Below are 21,193 nucleotides of genomic sequence, written 5' to 3' on the forward strand. Positions count from 1 at the left end.
TTGGTAGCTTGATGGGGATGGCATTGAATCTGTAAATTACCTTGGGAAGGATGGCCATTTTCACGATATTGATTCTTCCTACCCATGAGCATGGAATGTTCTTCCATTTGTTTGTATCCTCTTTTATTTCCTTGAGCAGTGGTTTGTAGTTCTCCTTGAAGAGGTCCTTCACATCCCTTGTAAGTTGGATTCCTAGGTATTTTATTCTCTTTGAAGCAATTGTGAATGGGAGTTCACTCATAATTTGGCTCTCTGTTTGTCTGTTATTGATGTATAAGAATGCTTGTGATTTTTGTACATTGATTTTGTATCCTGAGACTTTGCTGAAGTTGCTTATCAGCTTAAGGAGATTTTGGGCTGAGACAATGGGGTTTTCTAGATATACTATCATGTCATCTGCAAACAGGGACAATTTGACTTCCTCTTTTCCTAATTGAATACCCTTGATTTCCTTCTCTTGCCTAATTGCCCTGGCCAGAACTTCCAACACTATGTTGAATAGAAGTGGTGAGAGAGGGCATCCCTGTCTTGTGCCAGTTTTCAAAGGGAATGCTTCCAGTTTTTGCCCATTCAGTATGATATTGGCTGTGGGTTTGTCATAAATAGCTCTTATTATTTTGAGATACGTCCCATCAATACCTAATTTATTGAGAGTTTTTAGCATGAAAGGTTGTTGAATTTTGTCAAAGGCCTTTTCTGCATCTATTGAGATAATCTTGTGGTTTTTGTCTTTGGTTCTGTTTATATGCTGGATTACATTTATTGATTTGCGTATATTGAACCAGCCTTGCATCCCAGGGATGAAGCCCACTTGATCATGGTGGATAAGCTTTTTGATGTGCTGCTTCATTCTGTTTGCCAGTATTTTATTGAGGATTTTTGCACCAATGTTCATCAAGGATATTGGTCTAAAATTCTCTTTTTTTGTTGTGTCTCTGCCAGGGGCTTTGGTATCAGGATGATGCTGGCCTCATAAAATGAGTTAGGGAGGATTCCCTCTTTTTCTATTGATTGGAATAGTTTCAGAAGGAATGGTACCAGCTCCTCCTTGTACCTCTGGTAGAATTCGGCTGTGAACCCATGTGGTCCTGGACATTTTTTGGTTGGTAAGCTATTGATTATTGCCACAATTTCAGCTCCTGTTATTGGTCTATTGAGAGATTCAACTTCTTCCTGGTTTAGTCTTGGGAGGGTGTATGTGTTGAGGAATTTATCCATTTCTTCTAGATTTTCTAGTTTATTTGCGTAGAGGTGTTTGTAATATTCTCTGATGGTAGTTTGTATTTCTGTGGGATCGGTGGTGATATCCCCTTTATCATTTTTTATTGCATCTATTTGATTCTTCTTTTTTCTTTATTAATCTTGCTAGTGGTCTATCAATTTTGTTGATCCTTTCAAAAAACCAGCTCCTGGATTCATTAATTTTTTGAAGGGTTTTTCCTGTCTCTATTTCCTTCAGTTCTGCTCTGATTTTAGTTATTTCTTGCCTTCTGCTAGCTTTTGAATGTGTTTGCTCTTGCTTTTCTAGTTCTTTTAATTGTGATGTTAGGGTGTCAATTTTGGATCTTTCCTGCTTTCTCTTGTGGGCATTTAGTGCTATAAATTTCCCTCTACACACTGCTTTGAATGTGTCCCAGAGATTCTGGTATGTTGTGTCTTGGTTCTCGTTGGTTTCAAAGAACATCTTTACTTCTGCCTTCATTTCGTTATGTACCCAGTAGTCATTCAGGAGCAGGTTGTTCAGTTTCCACGTAGTTGAGCGGTTTTGAGTGAGATTCTTAATCCTGAGTTCTAGCTTGATTGCACTGTGATCTGAGAGATAGTTTGTAATAATTCCTGTTCTTTTACATTTATTGAGGAGAGCTTTACTTCCAAGTATATGGTCAATTTTGGAATAGGTGTGGTGTGGTGCTGAAGAAAATGTATATTCTGTTGATTTGGGGTGGAGAGTTCTGTAGATGTCTATTAGGTCCGCTTGGTGCAGAGCTGAGTTCAATTCCTGGGTATCCTTGTTGACTTTCTGTCTCGTTGATCTGTCTAATGTTGACAGTGGGGTGTTAAAGTCTCCCATTATTAATGTGTGGGAGTCTAAGTCTCTTTGTAGGTCACTCAGGACTTGCTTTGTGAATCTGGGTGCTCCTGTATTGGGTGCATATATATTTAGGATAGTTAGCTCTTCTTGTTGAATTAATCCCTTTACCATTATGTAATGGCCTTCTTTGTCTCTTTTGATCTTTGTTGGTTTAAAGTCTGTTTTATCAGAGACTAGGATTGCAACCCCTGCCTTTTTTTGTTTTCCATTTGCTTGGTAGATCTTCCTCCATCCTTTTATTCTGAGCCTAAGTGTGTCTCTGCACGTGAGATGGGTTTCCTGAATACAGCACACTGATGGGTCTTGAGTCTTTATCCAATTTGCCAGTCTGTGTCTTTTAATTGGAGCATTTAGTCCATTTACATTTAAAGTTAATATTGTTATGTGTGAACCTGATCCTGTCATTATGATGTTAGCTGGTTATTTTGCTCGTTAGTTGATGCAGTCTCTTCCTAGTCTCGATGGTCTTTACATTTCGGTATGATTTTGCAGTGGCTGGTACCGGTTGGGCCTTTCCATGTTTAGCGCTTCCTTCAGGAGCTCTTTTAGGGCAGGCCTGGTGGTGACAAAATCTCTCAGCATTTGCTTGTCTGTAAAGGATTTTATTTCTCCTTCACTTATGAAGCTTAGTTTGTCTGGATATGAAATTCTGGGTTGAAAATTCTTTTCTTTAAGAATGTTGAATATTGGCCCCCACTCTCTTCTGGCTTGTAGGGTTTCTGCCGAGAGATCCGCTGTTAGTCTGATGGGCTTCCCTTTGATGGTAAGCCGACCTTTCTCTCTGGCTGCCCTTAACATTTTTTCCTTCATTTCAACTTTGGTGAATCTGACAATTATGTGTCTTGGAGTTGGTCTTCTCGAGGAGTATCTTTGTGGCGTTTCTGTATTTCCTGAATCTGAATGTTGGCCTCCCTTGCTAGATTGGGGAAGTTCTCCTGGATAATATCCTGCAGAGTGTTTTCCAACTTGTTTCCATTCTCCCCGTCACTTTCAGGTACACCAATCAGACGTAGATTTGGTCTTTTCACATAGTCCCACATTTCTTGGAGGCTTTGCTCGTTTCTTTTTATTCTTTTTTCTCGAAACTTCTCTTCTCGCTTCATTTCATTCATTTCATCTTCCAGGGCTGATACCCTTTCTTCCATTTGATCGCATCGGCTCCTGAGGCTTCTGCATTCTTCACGTAGTTCTCGAGCCTTGGTTTTCAGCTCCATCAGCTCCTTTAAGCACTTCTCTGTATTGGTTATTCTAGTTATACATTCTTCTAAATTTTTTTCAAAGTTTTCAACTTCTTTGCCTTTGGTTTGAATATCCTCCCGTAGCTCGGAGTAATTTGATCGTCTGAAGCCTTCTTCTCTCAGCTCGTCGAAGTCATTCTCCGTCCAGCTTTGTTCCGTTGCTGGTGAGGAACTGCGTTCCTTTGGAGGAGGAGAGGTACTCTGCTTTTTAGAGTTTCCAGTTTTTCTGCTCTGTTTTTTTCCCATCTTTGTGGTTTTATCTACTTTCGGTCTTTGATGATGGTGATGTACAGATGGGTTTTTGGTGTGGATGTCCTTTCTGTTAGTTTTCCTTCTAACAGACAGGACCCTCAGCTGCAGGTCTGTTGGAGTACCTGGCCGGCCGTGTGAGGTGTCAGTCTGCCCCTGCTGGGGGGTGCCTCCCAGTTAGGCTGCTCGGGGGTCAGGGGTCAGGGACCCACTTGAGGAGGCAGTCTGCCCGTTCTCAGATCTCCAGCTGCATGCTGAAAGAACCACTGCTCTCCTCAAAGGTGTCAGACAGGGACATTTAAGTCTGCAGAGGTTACTGCTGTCTTTTTGTTTGTCTGTGCCCTGCCCCCAGAGGTGGAACCTACAGAGAAAGGCAGGCCTCCGTGAGCTGTGGTGGGCTCCACCCAGTTCAAGCTTCCAGGCTGCTTTGTTTACCTAAGCGAGCCTGGGCAATGGCGGGCGCCCCTCCCCCAGCCTCGCTGCCGACTTGCTGTTTGATCTCAGACTGCTGTGCTAGCAATCAGCGAGACTCCGTGGGCGTAGGACCCTGTGAGCCAGGTGCGGGCTATACTCTCCTGGTGCACCGTTTCCTAAGCCCGTCGGAAAAGCACAGTATTCGGGTGGGAGTGGCCCGATTTTCCAGGTGCCGTCTGTCACCCCTGGAAAGGGAACTCCCTGACCCCTTGCGCTTCCCGTGTGAGGCAGTGCCTCGCCCCTGCTTTGGCTGGCGTACGGTGCAGTCACCCACTGACCTGCGCCCACTGTCTGGCACTCCCTAGTGAGATGAACACGGTACCTCAGATGGAAATGCAGAAATCACCCGTCTTCTGCGTCGCTCGCGCTGGGAGCTGTAGACCGGAGCTGTTCCTATTCGGCCATCTTGGCTCCTCCCACATTCTTCTCAAATGCATGTGAAATTCTCAAGGACAGATCATATGCTCAAGGTCAAATTCTCAAGGTCATAAATGAAAGATTGAAATAATACAAAATATATTCTCTGATCACAATGGAGTAAAACCAGAAATCAATAACAAAGAAAGGTGGGGAATTCACAGGTAGAAATTAAACAACACTGTCCTAAACACCCAATGGTCAAAGAAGAAATCAGCAAACACTTTGAATGAAAAAGAAGACAAAACATACCAAAACTTACGGCAAGCAATGAAGGCAGAACTTACCTACAAAAGCAAGGCTCAAAGAGACATTTATAGCTACAAATGCCTACATTAAATAATAATCCCAAATGAATAACCTAACTTAGAATCATAAGAAATGAGAAGAAAAAAAAAAACAAACTAAATCCAAATCAAGCAGAAGTGATAATGTAGATTCAATGGAGATAAATGAAACAGACTTTAAAAAAAAAAGATAAACAAATTTCTAGAAACACAAACTACAGAAACTGACTCAAGAAGAAACAAAATCTAAATAGACTTAAAAGACACTGAATCAGTAATGAAATAAAAATTTCCCCAAAGAAAAACACAGGACCAGATGGCTTTACTGGTGAATTCTACCAAACATTTAAAGAATTAACATCAATCATTAACATTAATCCTTCTCAAACTCATTATCAAAAACCAAGGGGTGGGAAAACTTTCTCATTCTATAAGGCCAGTAGCACCCTGATATAAAGGCAGTAAAGACATCACAAAAAAACTATAGACCAATATTCCTTGTGAACATAGATGTAAAAAGTCCTCTTCAAATTCTAATAAACTGAATCCAGCAGCATATGAATAGAATTTTATGATCTCAGGAATGTAAAGTTGGTTCAAAATATGATTATCAATAAATATACACCATATTCACAGAATAAAAGAAAAAAACAGGCCAGGCACCATGGCTCATGCCTGTAATCCCAGCACTTTGGGAGACCGAGGTGAGGGTGGATCACCTGAGGTCAGGGGTTTGAGACCAGCCTGGCCAACATGGTGAAATCCTGTCTCTACTAAAAATCCAAAAAAATAGCTGAGCATGGTGTCAGGCACCTGTAATCCCAGCTACTCGGGAGGCTGAAGCAGGAGAATTGGTTGAACCCAGGAGGCAGAGGTTGCAGTGAGCTGAGATCATGCCATCGCACTCCAGCCTGGGCAACAAGAGCGAAACTCCGTCTCAAAAAAAAAAAAAAGAAAAAGAAAAAGAAAAAACTAGTAATCTCAATAGATGCTGAAGAATTTAGCAAACACCAAAATGCTTTGATGACAAAAACACTCATCAAAATAGAAAAAGAAGGGAACTTCCTCAACATGAAATCCTAGGGATCCTTAAAAATCCACACCAAAAAAGAGTTAATAAATTCAGCAAAGCTGCAAGATACAAGATCAGTATGTAAAAATTATTTATGTACCTATACATTAGCAATGAATAATCCAAAAATGAAATTAAGAAAGAAATTGCACATATGATAGTATTAAAAACAATAAAATATTTACTAAAATTCATGAAATCTCAAGGGACCCTGAATAGCCAAAATAATTTTGAAAAAAGAACTAAGTTACAGGTTTCACACTACCTGCTTTCAAAACTCATTATAAATATACAGTAAATCAAAACAGTGCAGTATTGGCATAAAGAGAGATATATAGACTAACATAATAGAACAGAGAGCCCAGATAAAAACCCTCACATATATGGCTAAACCATTTTTGGCAAGAGTGCCAAGAACATTCAATGAGGAAAAAACAAAGTCTTTTCAACAAATGATGTTGAGAAAACGGGATATTCACATGCAGAAGAATGAAGGTGGACCCTTATCTTACACCATACACAAAAATTAACTCAAAATGGATCAAAGACCTAAAAGTAAAAGCTAAAATTATTAAACTCTTAAGAAGAAAACTTTCATGACACTGGATTTGGCAAATATTTCTAAGATATGACACCAAAAGCATAAGAAACAAAAAAAAAATAGCTAAATTGGACATCAAAATTTAAAACTTCTGTATGTCAGAAGACACGGTCAACAGAGTGATTGTGAAAGAGGCAACCTACAAAATGGGAGAAAATATTTGCAGATCATGTATCTAATAAGAGATCAATATCCAGAATATATAGAAAATCCTGACAACTCAAAAACCAAAAAATCAAACGGCCAGATTTAAAATGGCCAAATGACTTGAAAAGACATTTTTCAAAAGAAGATATACAAATGGTTAAATAAGCACATAAAAAGATGTGCAACATGAATAATCATTAGGGAACTGCAAATCAAAACCACAATGATACTAACTCACACCCAATAGGATGGCTAGTTTATACATTAAAAAATAGAAAATAAGTGTTGGCGAGGATGCAATAAAATTGAAACCCTTGTGAACTGCTGGTGCGAATATAAACTAAAGCAGTCGCTGTGGTAAAAAGGAGGAGGGTTGGAGGAACCCTTATACACTGCTGATGGGAATGCAAAATGGTGCAGGTACTATGGAATAGTCTGGCAGTTCCTCAATAAGCTAATCCACAGAATTACCATATGGCCCAGCATTTCCATTCCTAGATATATACCCAAAAGAATTGCTGACAGGTGTACGCAAATGTTCTATATCAGTTCTATTCACAATAACCAAAAAGTGGAAACAACCCAAATCAACAAATGAATGGCTAAACAAAATGTGGTATATACATGCAATGGAATAATACTCAGCTATAAAAAGCAATGAAGTATTGATACATGTTATGTCATGGATGAATATTCAAAACACTATGTCTAAGAGAGAAAAGCCTGATACTAAGGTCATATATTAAATGATTCCATTTATATGAAACAACCGGAATAGGAAAATCCTCAGAGACAGAAAATAGATTACTGGTTGCCAGGGGCTGGTGAGAAGAGAGAACAGAGAGTCACTGCTTAATGGGTACAGGGTTTCCACTGGGTTAATAAAAAATTTCTGGAAATAGATAGTGGTGATGGTTGTAAAACACTGTGAATATACTCAATGCCACAGAATTGTATACTTGAAAATGATCAAAACTGTAAACTTTATGTCACGTGTATTTTACTACACACACACAAACCCTCTCCTGGATCCATTTATCTATTTCCCCTATGGAACAAAAGCCTTACTCTGTACCATTCCCAATTCTTCACTTACTTTAGGAAAAAGCATACTCTATTATTTATATATGTAAACACTGCCAAAAGCTCAATGATGAGAAATAATATTTATAATAAATTGTCTGAACATCTCATGCCTCCCTTTCTCTAGACCAGTGGTCTCCAATTTCTTTTGATCATGCAATCTTACTGACAAAAATTTTTTTAGCACAAATTGTCAAAATAGATATTTATATGTTATGTCACTACTGTACTCATAAAATATACACAAAAATATAAATTTTAAAAAGTTGGGAAAAATGAATATAAATTCAAATATTTTTCGTTCCATACTCCACTGAACCATTTTGCAAGCATCCTTCTTTGGAGAGCATGTCTAGTGATATTTGAAATCTTCCTCTTGGGTTAAAGCAATGGCCTACATTTATTGACCCCTTGAGATCTCCCTTATTAACACCCTAAACTAAGGAATGTGATAATGGCCTTATAGGAGGATACTCTTTGTTGCACTGTGGTGCCTTCTTTAAGAAGACAGATGAGAGAAATTTATCTTAGGTCTCTGTATCAGAAATATCTGTAATGTTTCTAAAAATTTTGTTCTTTTTATATTAAAAAATGAATGTAATTGATCACAAAATTCTAGCAACACTAAGTGCTAGAAAACATAAGCCAAATTTGTAGCTCTTTTCTAGCAACCACATCCACAAGGCTTATTTATCTTCCTTCTGGCTTTGACTTGTCTTTCATTATTCACAATTCCTTATTTACTCATTTTTAAAAAATCATATTGTAGCTCACCCCAGCTTCAATTTTTAAAATCAACTTCTTCGATTACAAAAAAACAACAACAACAAACCTGTATTATTTATGTGTTTGTCTGTGTGTGTGTTTAAAAGAACCTCAAATATATTTCTTGAAAGACAGAGAGGAATAAATTAAAAAAAAAAAACCCAAATAAACATAAACCCGGCAATATTGTTCAGGATAGAGATCATTCTAACCTCAAACCTCCCCCATTTCGGGGGTAAACTTTGCAGATTCTGAAGGATCTAGCAGCAAAGCCCTTCATTCAAAAGGTAATTCGTAAATGAATGTTGATGAAAATAATGACAACTCACAATAGCACTGTACTACACTTTCTCACTCTTTTCCAGTTGGTAAGAAATGGTATAGAGAGGAAAGGGCAAATGGCTTGATTTTTTCACCTGTGTGCAAAGCTTAACTAAAAAGTCCATGAAGAGGGCAGTCACATTGCCAGATGGAATTTGTAGCCATGTACCTGGATGTGTCTCCTTCTGGTGTGCTCAGAAGTCACTAGGGGATGACCTGTATTCAACACTTTCTTGCTGTGTTTGCTCCGCTTCTCAAGGTATCTCCTCTGCTGGTTGGTGATGCTGCTATATAATTTAATTCGTCTGGGTGACAAGCATACTCTTTCATGGCCAAAAGCTTGAATCAACCGGGCAGTGTCAATAGTGGAAACAGAGCTACTCCTTTCGTGCAGAGCCACCTCTCTATCTGTTTGCGTCAATATATCTGATTCGACAAGAGAAGTGGTGCTGGAAAGGATGTTGGTGGTAGTATCTGTGAGCAGCTCACTCTCCTCTGAGGGCCGACAATCCGAAGAAGTGTTGCTTATATAATTAAAACCTGGCTGTCTACTCAGAATATATTTATCAAATTTAATCTGTTCAATTTTAATTTGATTAGACCTCCCAGCTGGATGATGAGAAAGTACCTTGCTTTTTTTAAGCTCTCCTGTGTTTTTATGGCTTTTCTCTAGGCTTTTAAACCGCTTCTTTTTCTGAAGCTTATTTCTCTGCTGTTGTCTACCACTCCATTCCTTCACACTTCGTTCCCCTCTGCTATCATCATGTGTACTTTCTGAGACCTGGAGAGAATGTGTGATTGGATTCTGAAGAATTTTAGCCAAACGATCAAGTCGGTCCACCAAGGACAGTTCTTTCCTGTCACCCAACTCGGGCTGTCTCTGTTGCCTCTGTCGCTCCCGATACTTGTTCCACAGTTCATTCAAACTCACAGTGTGCTGAGTTGTTTGCTCTGGGGTGACCTTCTGATCCTTTTTTGGATCATTAATTTGTCCATTATATTTTGGATAATCTCTAGCTTGACTTTTAGTAGTATCCATCACTTCTTTGTTTCCCAAATTCACATTAATGCTGAGGCTCTTTATTCTGGTATAATCTGTCTTAGTCTTGTCCATGTTTTGATAAGGAAGAGGAAGACAAATGTGTTCTCTATGTTTGTCTGGATGATGCTGAAATAAATCTTTCCAAGAATGTCTCATGAAAACACTCTTTCCCAAAGATTCATGGCAAATATCTTGATCATTTGGTAGGTGTACGGGATGATGAATGTAAAACTTTGCTGACCTGAAGACAGAACGGGTAGTATTTTCAAATTCTGAATGACATTCGGACTCTGAAAAGGAGAAAAAAAGATTTTGAAAGAACTTAAAAAATTAGCATTCTGTTTAGAAATACTATTCACAATTCTTTAGATATAGAACAAAGACTAAAGGAAAGAACAGTTTATATAAGGTATCAGAAAATTCACTGCCTGCACAAAAGACTCATGCCTTGTTCTTAGTAGCCTCACTGGTACAGTAAAAGTTTAAGAGACATGAATTTTGGCCTGGGCTCTGTCACTGACAGGCTATGTGACCTTGAGGAAGGCACTTCAGTTCTCCAGATCATAAAAGCAACTGCTATATGTATTTACCACCTGTTCTGTGTAGGGTGTTATGATATATGCTCTGCATCTGTTTTTTTTAAAATTAATCCTATTAAACCTGATAGATATTGGTAACCCCATATTCAGCTAAGAAACCTGACACTTCATTCTCATAATCAGTAATTAAATGGATAAATTTTTTTAAAAACCCTTTTTACATGTTTTAGAGCCCTTTGAAATTCCTTTTCTGTGGACCACTTGACTTTTTTTCCAAATTTTTTTTTATTGTGGTAAAAAACACATAAAATTTACCACTTTCTATCTTCACTTTTTGACAACCATCACTTTATATAAAAAAGGCATTTTTAGATGTAATATAATTTTCTATGGTTTGAATGTTTGCGTCCCTCTAAAATTCATGTTGAAACATAATCCTCAATATAATAGTATTAGGTAGGAGGTGATTAGGTCATGAAGGCTCCACCTTCATGAATGGGATTAGTGCCCTTTGGCCTGAAGGCTCCTGTTTGGCCTTTCCCTGCCTTCCACCGTGTGAGGACAAAGCAACAAGACACCATTTTGGAAGCAGAGACTGGGCTCTCACCAGACACCCAGTCTGCTGGTGCCTTGATCTTAGATCTGTAGAATTTTGTTACAGCAGCAGGAATGAGCTAAGACACAATCATAAACCCTAATTCTAATCTCTGATATGACATCAAAACACTGTTTTAGAGTTCTACATCATGGGCAGAAACAAAGATACACACATGCAATGATGGGATCCTTTTTACCCACATTATAGATTACTGGCAAGCAGAGTTTTCATGAAATACTCTATACTCTAGGAATCCCTACGGACTTCCCCAGAGTACAGTGGGACACACAGGGCCTGCATTTATACCTAAAGTATGTAGACTATACAATTTTAGAATTATCTAGCAACATTTAAAAATTGGGAGATTTCATTTAGATTCTACAGGTTCTTGAGACTGCAGCTTCTGCACTGAACAAATACAAACAAATATATAATTCTAAATTAGGGGCTACAAAGAACAAAAACAAGCTGATATAACAGAAATTTAACTGGGAAACGGTAGCTAGAGAAGACTTCTCTGAGGAGGATGAGATGTGAAAAATGAGAGCTAAACAAACAAACAGGCAGAAGAACGTTCTGGGCTGAGGGATCACTTTCTGTGGATGTCCTGAGGCGGCTGCCACCTATGCCAATCCACCTGCTCCCATAACCTTTCTGGATTCAGAGACAGCACCACCTCTCCCATTCTTTTAAAGGCAAGTTCCTCCACTGCTGCTCTGGAGCCCAAGTCATCTTCCCTTCCAGACCTTGCTTCCTTTCCCTATCATATCTCTCTTCTATCTTTCAGGTTCTCCCTCTCTACTACTGGATCATTTCCAATGGCTTGAAAACATCATTCAGTATGTATGTTTAGAAAATCCTCACATCTTTCTTCAGGTACTGGCCCACTTCTCTGCTCCTCTTCATAGCCAAGCTTCTAAAGAGGAACCTATTTTCCTCTCCTTTACCTCTCTCCCTACCCCAATTCCCTCTTCAAATTACTGCAGAGTACAGCCATACTCCTGGACTAAAACTGCTCTTGCTAATATGATCAATGACCTCAATGTATGGCCAATTCCAGGAAATGTTCTCATTCTATATTCTCTTTCTAGGTAATCTCATCTCTCCCTGTGGCTTTTAGTACCATTTTCATGCTGTTACTTATTTTCAAATTTACATTTCAAGCTATGATTTTTCTTGAGTTCCAACTATATACAGGATATATCCACTTGGATGTCACAGCCATCTAACTGAGCTCTATTCTAGCCTCCTTGACAACTGTACCTCCCCTAGTCTTCCACATCTCTGTAAATGGCACATCATCCTACTGCCCAAACCAAAATCTGGGAGTTATTCTTGATAGTTCCAACTCTCTCCTCTTCCTGTTCCTGTCATTAATCCTTCACCAAACAATCACACATCTATTTCTATTTCCTGTCACAATACTGCATGTCTCTAGTAGGTCTCCTGTCCCTTCTTGTACTTTTCCAATCTATTCGTCAAATAGTGGTCAAAGCAGTCTTTTAAAAATGTAAGCTGGACTTGTCATTTTCTATTTAGCAATTTTCAATGACCTTCTCTTACACTGAGAACAAAGCCCAAACTCCTTAACAAGAAGTACAAGTATACATAACTTTTCTTCCTCATTTTGTACCACTCTTCCTGATAACTATACCTCAATCATGCTGGCCTTTCCCCTGCTTCATCAAATAGCATGAGCAAAAGCATAAAAGTAGGAAAGCACTGATGCAATAAGGGAGAGTGCAAATATGCAGTATGTATGGCTTATTTCATTTATAAAGCAGAGGAAAGTAAGGTAGCAAAGGTTATTTGGGGCCAAATTCTACAGGGCCTGGAACACTAGGCCAAGAACTTTAAATTTTATTCTTAAAAGAAATGAAGAGCCAGTATACCATTTTGAACAGGGGAGTAACATAATTATGGCTGTATTTCAGGAAGGATACCTTGGCAACAGGATAAATAAAGCAAAAATTTGAAGGGCTATCTAGAATTCATTAAAGCAGTAAGTAAAACAATCAGGAAATAGATAACATTGCTCTAAAATGTTTATTCCCTAATATCAGTATTTTCAATGAACATAGTCTTCCCAGTCTGGGACTGAAGTAAAATACAGAGAGAATAGTAGAAAACAAGCAAGCTGAAGGCTGGGCACGGTGGCTCATGCCTGTAATCCCAGCACTTTGGAAGGCCAATGGGGGTAGCTTACTTGAGGTCAGGAGTTCAAGACCAGCCTGGCCAACATGGTGAAACCCCATCTCTACTAAAAATACAAAAATTAGCCAGGTGTGGTGGCGCACACGTGCAATCCCAGCTACTGTGGTGGCTGAAGGAGAACTGCTTGAACCCAGAAGGTGGAGGTTGCAGTAAGTCAAGATCGTGCCACTGCACTCCAGCCTGGGCGACACAGCGAGACTTCATCTCAAAAAAAAAAAAGCAGCAGCAGCAAGCTGAATTCCGTAAGTATAAAGGACTTTATAGAACAACAGGATTCGATAATCATCATCATCTCATGGCACTGTGTTAAGAGTAAAGGTCAAATAAGTTTAAGTAGTTATTTACTTCTGATAATGGAATTAATTTTATGCGTAACATTTGCAAAATTCTCCCCGAATAAATAAAAGTACACTGAAAATATCATTTACTGCTTTTCATTTATTTTTAAATATTTCCTTCATGCCTAGAACTGCAGACTTTTAAAATTAAACATGCAAAATATTCAAATAATGCAGACAAATTTAATATGAAAAGTAAAGTTCTCCCGGTTATCTCTGAATTTCCTAGTTCCACTTTCTGGTGACAACCAATATTAAACAAGTTTTCTTATAGAAAAACTCCTGCCAAGTAAACTACTTGTTCAAAGCAAGATTTTGTGCATCTACAAACATTTTATATTAAACTGATTTACTTTACCAAAATTTAACTAAATATTTAGGTTGTTTTCAATAGTTTATTCTTCCAAAGCATGCTGCAGTGAACATTTGTCTGTGTGTTTATGTGTAACTTTATTTTATTTTTCTGGGTACAACCTTATCTGTGTATCTGTAATTCCCTTAAATGGAAGTCTGGGTGAAAAGGGAATATTTATTTCAACATTAGTTAGATATCATCCAATTGTTCCACACTTTCAAAAATGTTGCAACAAATTTGTACTTCTAATAATAGTCGTATAAGAGTACATGAATGTTTCCCCATGTACTCAACAACACTAAGGATAATCAAATCTTTTCATCTGTGCTATTATAACAGGTGAAACAAAATTTGTGGTTTAGTACATTCTTTATTAAGACAGTTAAGTATTTCTTCATATCTTTAATGGCTATTTGCATTTCTTTTACTATAAACTTTTCGTTCAGATCCTTTGTTTTCCTTTTACGCTGTCATTGATTTGTAAAAAGCTCTTTGCATAGTAAGAAAATTAGCCCCTTTTCTCAGTTTCTCAATTTTTTAAAATTGTTTTCCCATTTTTCATTTATAAATTGATTTTTCATTATGATATTTTCTACCATGAAGACACTTTAATTTTAATATATACATTTATCAAATCTTTGGCTTTATGACGCCAAGATTTTGTCAGACCTTGAAAGCCTTCTTCTGCTCAAATTTATTAGAAAAGTCAGATAACCAGAACTTTTACGATCTCTCTTTTTTATACTTGGATCTTTTATACTTGCATTTTGGTGACAGGAGTAAAGTAGGGCTACAACTTAAAATTCTCACAATACTCCACATGGCTAGCAAAGCATCTTGGCATTATTTGTTGAATGATCCATCTTTTTACAAATGGATCTGAAATGGCACCTTTATCATAGAGTAAGTGCCCACTGTATTTAAGTATTTTCACTGATCTATCAGTCTCTTGTCCCAGTAGCATCTTTCTACTATTATCACTGTATAATTCATTTAAATACCCTGTAAATTGTAATTCTGTGATATAATAAATACATATTTTTGCCTTATCCCTAGCTCCTGGCCAGAGCTACTAAAACTCTTGTAATTTCCATTTAGGAAAACATGATAACAGCAATAGGGGCATCTTTTATCATGACATTTGGTTTTTGTACCTGGCTCTTGAAACAGTTCAGGAGCGAGTGATAAAGGTTCAAGGAGGGTCTGTTATTCAAAACAAGTCACTTTTGATCGCACTTGAGTTTACGTTAATGAGGTGAATTTTGGAAAGCCCCTTAGGATGGGGGGCCTGTTTACCAAGGGAACAACCATATGTTTAGAGGGCTGGAACTTCCAGCCCCAACCCCCAATCTCTGGGGAGGGGACAGTGACTGCAGGTTGAGCCAATCACCAATGGCCAATGATTTAATCAATATTGCCTACGTAATGGCACCTCCATTAAAACCCTAACAGACAGAGTTTGAAGAGCTTCACATCTGGTGAACACAGGAGAAGCTGGGAGGATGGCAAGCCCAAAGAGGACATGGAAGCTCTGTGCACCTTCCCTATACCTTGCCCATGTATCTCTTCATTTGGTTGTTCATGCATATCCTTTGAAATATCCTTTATAAAAAATCAGGAAATGTAAGAAAATGTTCCCGGTTTTCTGAGCCATTCGAGCAAATTACCAAACCTGAGGAGGGGGTCATGGGATTCTCCCCACCACCCCAATTTGGAGCTAGTTGGTCAGAAGTATAGGAGGCCAAGCCATGCAACTGGTATCTGAAGTGGTGGGCAGTCTTGTGGGACTGAACCCATAACCTGTGGGGACTGTGCTAAGTACAGGTTGTCAGTGTCAGAACTGCTTAATGTGAGGGGAAACCCCACACATTAGGTGTGAATACAGTAGTCCCCCTTATCTGTGGTTTTGATTTCTAAGGTTTCATTTACCCATAGTCAACCATGGTCCAAAAATATTTAATGGAAAATTCCAGAAACAATTCATAAGTTTTAAATCGCACATCGTTGTGAGTAGTATGATGAAATCTCTTGTCATCCTGCTCCATCCCACCCTAGGATGTGAATCCTCCCTTTATCCAGCATGTCCATACATTTACACTACCTGCCCCTTAGGCACTTCATAGCTGTCTGGGTTATCAGGGTGACTGTCATGATACTGCAGTGCCTGTGTTCAAGTAACCCTAACTGTAGTTAGTAATAGCCCCAAAGTGCAAGAGCAGTAATGCCAGCAAATTGGTTATGCCAAAGAGAAGCTGTAAAGTGTTTCCTTTAAGAAGATGAAATTTCTTATTTATCATTTATCTATCCACCTGTTTTAATGTCAGAATGCATTAATTTAAAATAAACTTTTAATTTTAGAATAATTTGGATTTACAGAAAAACTGTGACAACAGTACAGATGATTCCCTATACCCCATACCCAGTTTCCCCTATTAACACCTTACATTAATACAATATATTACAATGAATCAATCAGTAAAGTTACATTATTATTAACCAAAGTCCATACTTTATTTGTGTTGTCTTGTTTTGTACATACTGTCCTTTTTCTGTTCCAAGATCCCATCCAAGATACCACATTACATTTAATTATCATGTCTCCTTAGGCTTCTCTTAGGTCTGTGAGAATTTCTTAGGCATCCCTTGTTTTTCATGACTCTGACGGTTTTGAGAAGTACTGGCCAAGTATAAATGTCCTTCATTTGAGTTTGTTTCATGTTTTTCTCATTAGACTGGGGTTATGGGTTTTTGGGAAAAAGATTTCAAAGTTAAAATATATTTCTCATTACATATTAAGGTACATACTATCAACATGACTTACCACTGCTGATGATGATCTTGATGACCTGGCTGAGTCAATGTTTGCCAGAATTCTTCACTATACAGTTACTCTTTTTCCTCCTTCCTATAAAAATACACTCTTTGGAAGGAAGTTACTATGTGCAACCCATTAGTTAAGAGTGGGGAGTTATGTTCTACCTCCTTGATGGTGGAATGTCTACATACATTATTTAGAATTCTGCACAGGAGACTTGTCATTTCCCCCCATTTATTTATTAAATCATTTACTTGTATCAGTATGGACTCATAGGTATTTATTTTATACTTTGGTTATGATCCAATACTATTGCTATACTACAGAAGTTGTCCCAGCTTTAGCCACTGGGAAGTTTTTTACTTGGTTCCTGTGTTCCATTGACATATTCCCCATCCCTGTGCATTTTTTTGTTTTTCTTTACTTTCTGGCACCACAAAAGGGTTCAGGCTCATCTAATATATTTCCTGTCCCAGTCTGAGAATTAGGCATTTTGCCAAGGAATCCTGGAAATTTGTCACTGTGGGTCTCACTTCTGTTTCCTGTTGTTGACACTGTTTCTACTAATAGTGCCTTGACTATGAGCTTGGTATTTTAGGGAATATTTTGAGGTATGGGTTGAAGTTTCTTCAGACAGATGTGCATTTGCATCCGAAAGGCATGTGAGTTTGCAATACCAACCTACTGCCATTGTTAATTAAATTCTGGGCTTGAGATTTTTTAGAACACACATGTAGTTTACTGCAATAATAAATTATACCAGTACAAAATTAATGACTGTAAACCTGTGTGAACACTAGTTTGTGGTTATAAATTCTGAGGATAAATTTTGTCTTCTCTCCCCAAACTCATTATCAAGGTTAAAACAGGCAGTTTTCTTACTGTCCCCTTCTACACGGACGTGTTTCTCTTTTATTCTTATAGTAAGAGTGTAGCCCACTGGAAGCCTACTTTACATGGGAATTTCCTTTAACATTTTTCATTATGGGCGGGCCCTAAATTTCATGTTATATCCCCAACTTAATGGTCCCATTTCTATGAAAGTCCAGAATAGGGAAATCTACTGAGACAAAAAGTGGATCAGTATTTGCTTAAGTCTCAGGGTTTCTTTTTTGAAGAAAATATTCTAAAATCGATTATGGTGATGGTTGATTGCACTTATCTGTGAATACAGTAAAAATCATTGAATTACATATTTGATTTTTTTTTTTTTTTTTGAGACGGAGTCTTGCTCTGTCGTCCAGACTGAAGTGCAGTGGTGCAATCTTGGCTCACTGCCGCCTCTGCCTCCCAGGTTCAAGTGATTCTCCTGCCTCAGCCTCCTGAATAGCTGGGATTATCGGCATGCACTGCCATGCCCGGCTATATTTTGTATTTTCAGTAGAGATGGGGTTTCGCCATGTTGACCATGCTGGTCCTGAACTCCTGATCTCAAATGATCCACCCACCCCAGCCTCCCAAAGTGCTGGGATTATAGACATGAGCCACTGTGCCCAGCCTGAATTACATATTTTAAATGGGTAAATTATATCTGAATAAAGCTGTATGAAAAAATGTTCTATGGTCTTTTGGAAAGGGTTTTTTTTTAAGTTTAACCCATATAGGCTTATGCATGCACGCACACACACACACACACACACACAGCCACACACACCCTATATCAACCTCATTACTTGTATTATTCCCAGGCGTTTTTAAACTTCACTTACAAAAAAAAAATTTCATCTCCACGATCTGTCATAAGCTAATTATGTGTGTTCAAGCTCCCCAGTATTATTTTGTATTTGTCCATTTCTCTTGGAAGGTTTCCTAGGGTTGTCTGTTTTATTTTTTTTCTCCCTACAAGCAGATTCCACCGTCCGATCACCGCATTAAGCACCTTCTGCCTCACAGTCTATCCTAAGAGTTGTTTTCATATAATTCCATACTTTCATTTTTTTTTTTTTTCTTTGAGACAGAGTCTTGCTCTGTCACCCAGGCTGGAGTGCAGTGGCGTGATCTCAGCTCACTGCAAGCTCTGCCCCCCAGGTTCACGCCATTCTCCTGCCTCAGCCTCCTGAGTAGCTGGGACTACAGGCGCCCGCCACCACGCCCGGCTAATTTTTTTGTATTTTTAGTAGAGACGGGGTTTCACCATGTTAGCCAGAATGGTCTCGATCTCCTGACCTCTTAATCCGCCCGCCTCAGCCTCCCAAAGTGTTGGGATTACAGGCGTGAGCCACCGCACCCCACCCTCCTTCATTCTTTTTTAAGGCAACATAAATTTCCTTATTGATTGAGGTCCTGGTTTTTGTTTTATGAATTTTTTATGCTAAGTTATTTGATGTTTAAAGATTTATGCAAAATATCCTCATTGTGGATTGCAAATCAGTATAAAAATATACCTCTTCAATTCCTGCAAAACTTTTGGTGAATTTAACCTCATCTATATTAATGCCCCCAAATTTCTTTTTGATACATCTCTAAGTTTTCTTTTTGCTTTCCACCTTTCTCAGCAATTTTACTTTCGATATGTTTGTTATATAGCATGGAACTGGGTTTGTTTTTTAATATAATCCAAGAAGTTCTTTTTTTTAACATAGGGGAATTTAGTTTACTTATATATAGACTTGCATGCTTTGCTGTCTTTCATTTTATGGCAATTTTTTGTTTTTGTTACAAATTTACTGTTTTCTTTTTCCCTCCCTTTACCTTCATGCTTACCTGTTTTTCTAAATATTTTGGATGTTTTATAGTTTAATTTTAACTCTTTTAGGGGTAAATTTTATAATTTTCTTTTTTTTGTTGTTTTTTTTTTTGAGATGGAGTTTCACTCTTGTTGCCCAGGTTGGAGTGCAATGGCATGATCTTGGCTCACTGCAACCTCTGTCTCCTGGGTTCAAGTGCTTCTCCTGCCTCAGCCTTCTGAGTAGCTGGGATTACAGGCATGCACCACCATGCCTGGCTAATTTTGTATTTTTAATAGAGATGAGGTTCCTCCATGTTGGTCAGGCTGGTCTCAAACTCCTGACCTCAGGTGACCCACCCACCTCAGCCTCCCAAAGTGCTGGAATTACAGTCGTAAGCCACCGCGTCTGGCCTATAATTTTCAACAATATACTCACTTCCACATGTATTTTTTGATTTTACAACTTTAAAGGTGAAGTTTGCTCATTTATACCTCCTTTAACCTCCCTGTCCTCTGCCTGTCCCCGTCTTTGAGCATTTTCTACTTGTTTTTTCTGTATGGAGGCCTGCATGATTCATTCTTTTTCTTTAAAGTTCAGTACTATCGCAAACATACATCTCAGTATTGAACACTATATACAAAATTTTCCTAGGACTTGGACGCCCTTTTAAATTGCAGGTTCAAGCCAGGTGTCGTGGCACGTGCCTACAGTCCCAGCTACTCTACAGGCTGAGGTGGGAAGATCACTTGAGCCCAGGAGTTTGAGGCTACAGTTAGCTATGATCACACCACTGCAGTCCAGCCTGGGCAACAGAATGAGACTCCATGTCTAAAAATACATACATACATACATACATACATGCATACATACATACATACATACAATTGTAAGTTCCATTCTTCCTTATATCTTTATTTTTCTATTATCTCTTTAGAGGTAACAACGGATATCATTGTGTTGGATTTTCACTGTCAGTCCTCAAATTCCATCATTTTTTTTTAATTGCTTTCATCTCTTTCTTCTAAATGGTACTTTTTTTTCATTTCATTTTGTTCTCTTATCCCCTAAATCTCCCTTTTCATTTCATTATTCTATCAATTTTTATTTCATATACTTCATGTCTTCTAAAATTATTCAGAGTGTAAAACATTTAGAAAAAAATTTCTTATCTTCTAGAGTATGCTTTTACAGATTATATTTCCATCTTTCTTTTGCAAGCTATGTCTCCCACACTAACCCCTGCAAAGTTGCAATGTTATATTTCTTCATCTTATGTATTATTTTTGTGTGTGACAAAAAGTATGACATTAAATTAACCATCTTAGCCATTTTTAAGTGTACAGTTCAGCAGTGTTAAGTATATTCACATTGTTGTGCAACAATCTCTCTTTCATCTTGTAACACTGAAACTCTATACCTACTAAATACTAATTCTCTGTCCACCCTCTCACAAGCCTTGGCAATCAATCACTATTCTACTTTCTGTTTCTATGATTTCAGCTACTTTAGATATTTCATATTGAGGCGGGAAATTAAAAAAAAATAAAAATAAAAAGAAAGAGAAGTAAGTTTTCCTGCATTAGGCTGACTTGTCCCAGAGGCAGCAACAGGCACAGCCCAGACCCAGGAAAAGTCTTGATAATATTATCTAATGTGCTCTGGAGACTCTCCCAGCACTCCCTCAACAAAGGGAGAAGAAAAAACAAATTTTCCTTTGTTTTATGGAATGAGTTTATAGATTCCTGTTCTCTGTAACTAGTGACTTCAAGTATACTGTTTTATCTAAGAAGTACAATGAAGGTCATGAGAAGCCTGAGTAGGCCTGAACTACAGCTGCCTGGGCACCATAGCGAAGGTTATGGGATAAGCCCGTGCCT

General features: G+C 38.2%; 1 protein-coding gene across 4 annotated transcripts in view; it reads right to left on the reverse strand.

The window, feature by feature from the left end:
* Positions 1-21,193, reverse strand: part of ALMS1 (ALMS1 centrosome and basal body associated protein) — a 224,466-nt gene that overhangs the window by 33,454 nt on the left and 169,819 nt on the right. For all 4 annotated transcript variants that reach the window (XM_054473537.2, XM_054473532.2, XM_054473546.2 and 1 more), the window contains one exon: positions 8,916-10,078. In XM_054473537.2, the coding sequence (XP_054329512.1) occupies positions 8,916-10,078 (1,163 nt within the window). The remainder of the gene's footprint in view (positions 1-8,915; positions 10,079-21,193) is intronic.

The sequence above is a fragment of the Pongo pygmaeus genome, chromosome 12 (genome assembly GCF_028885625.2).
Source record: "Pongo pygmaeus isolate AG05252 chromosome 12, NHGRI_mPonPyg2-v2.0_pri, whole genome shotgun sequence".
In the NCBI taxonomy this organism is placed as follows: Eukaryota; Metazoa; Chordata; class Mammalia; order Primates; family Hominidae; genus Pongo; species Pongo pygmaeus.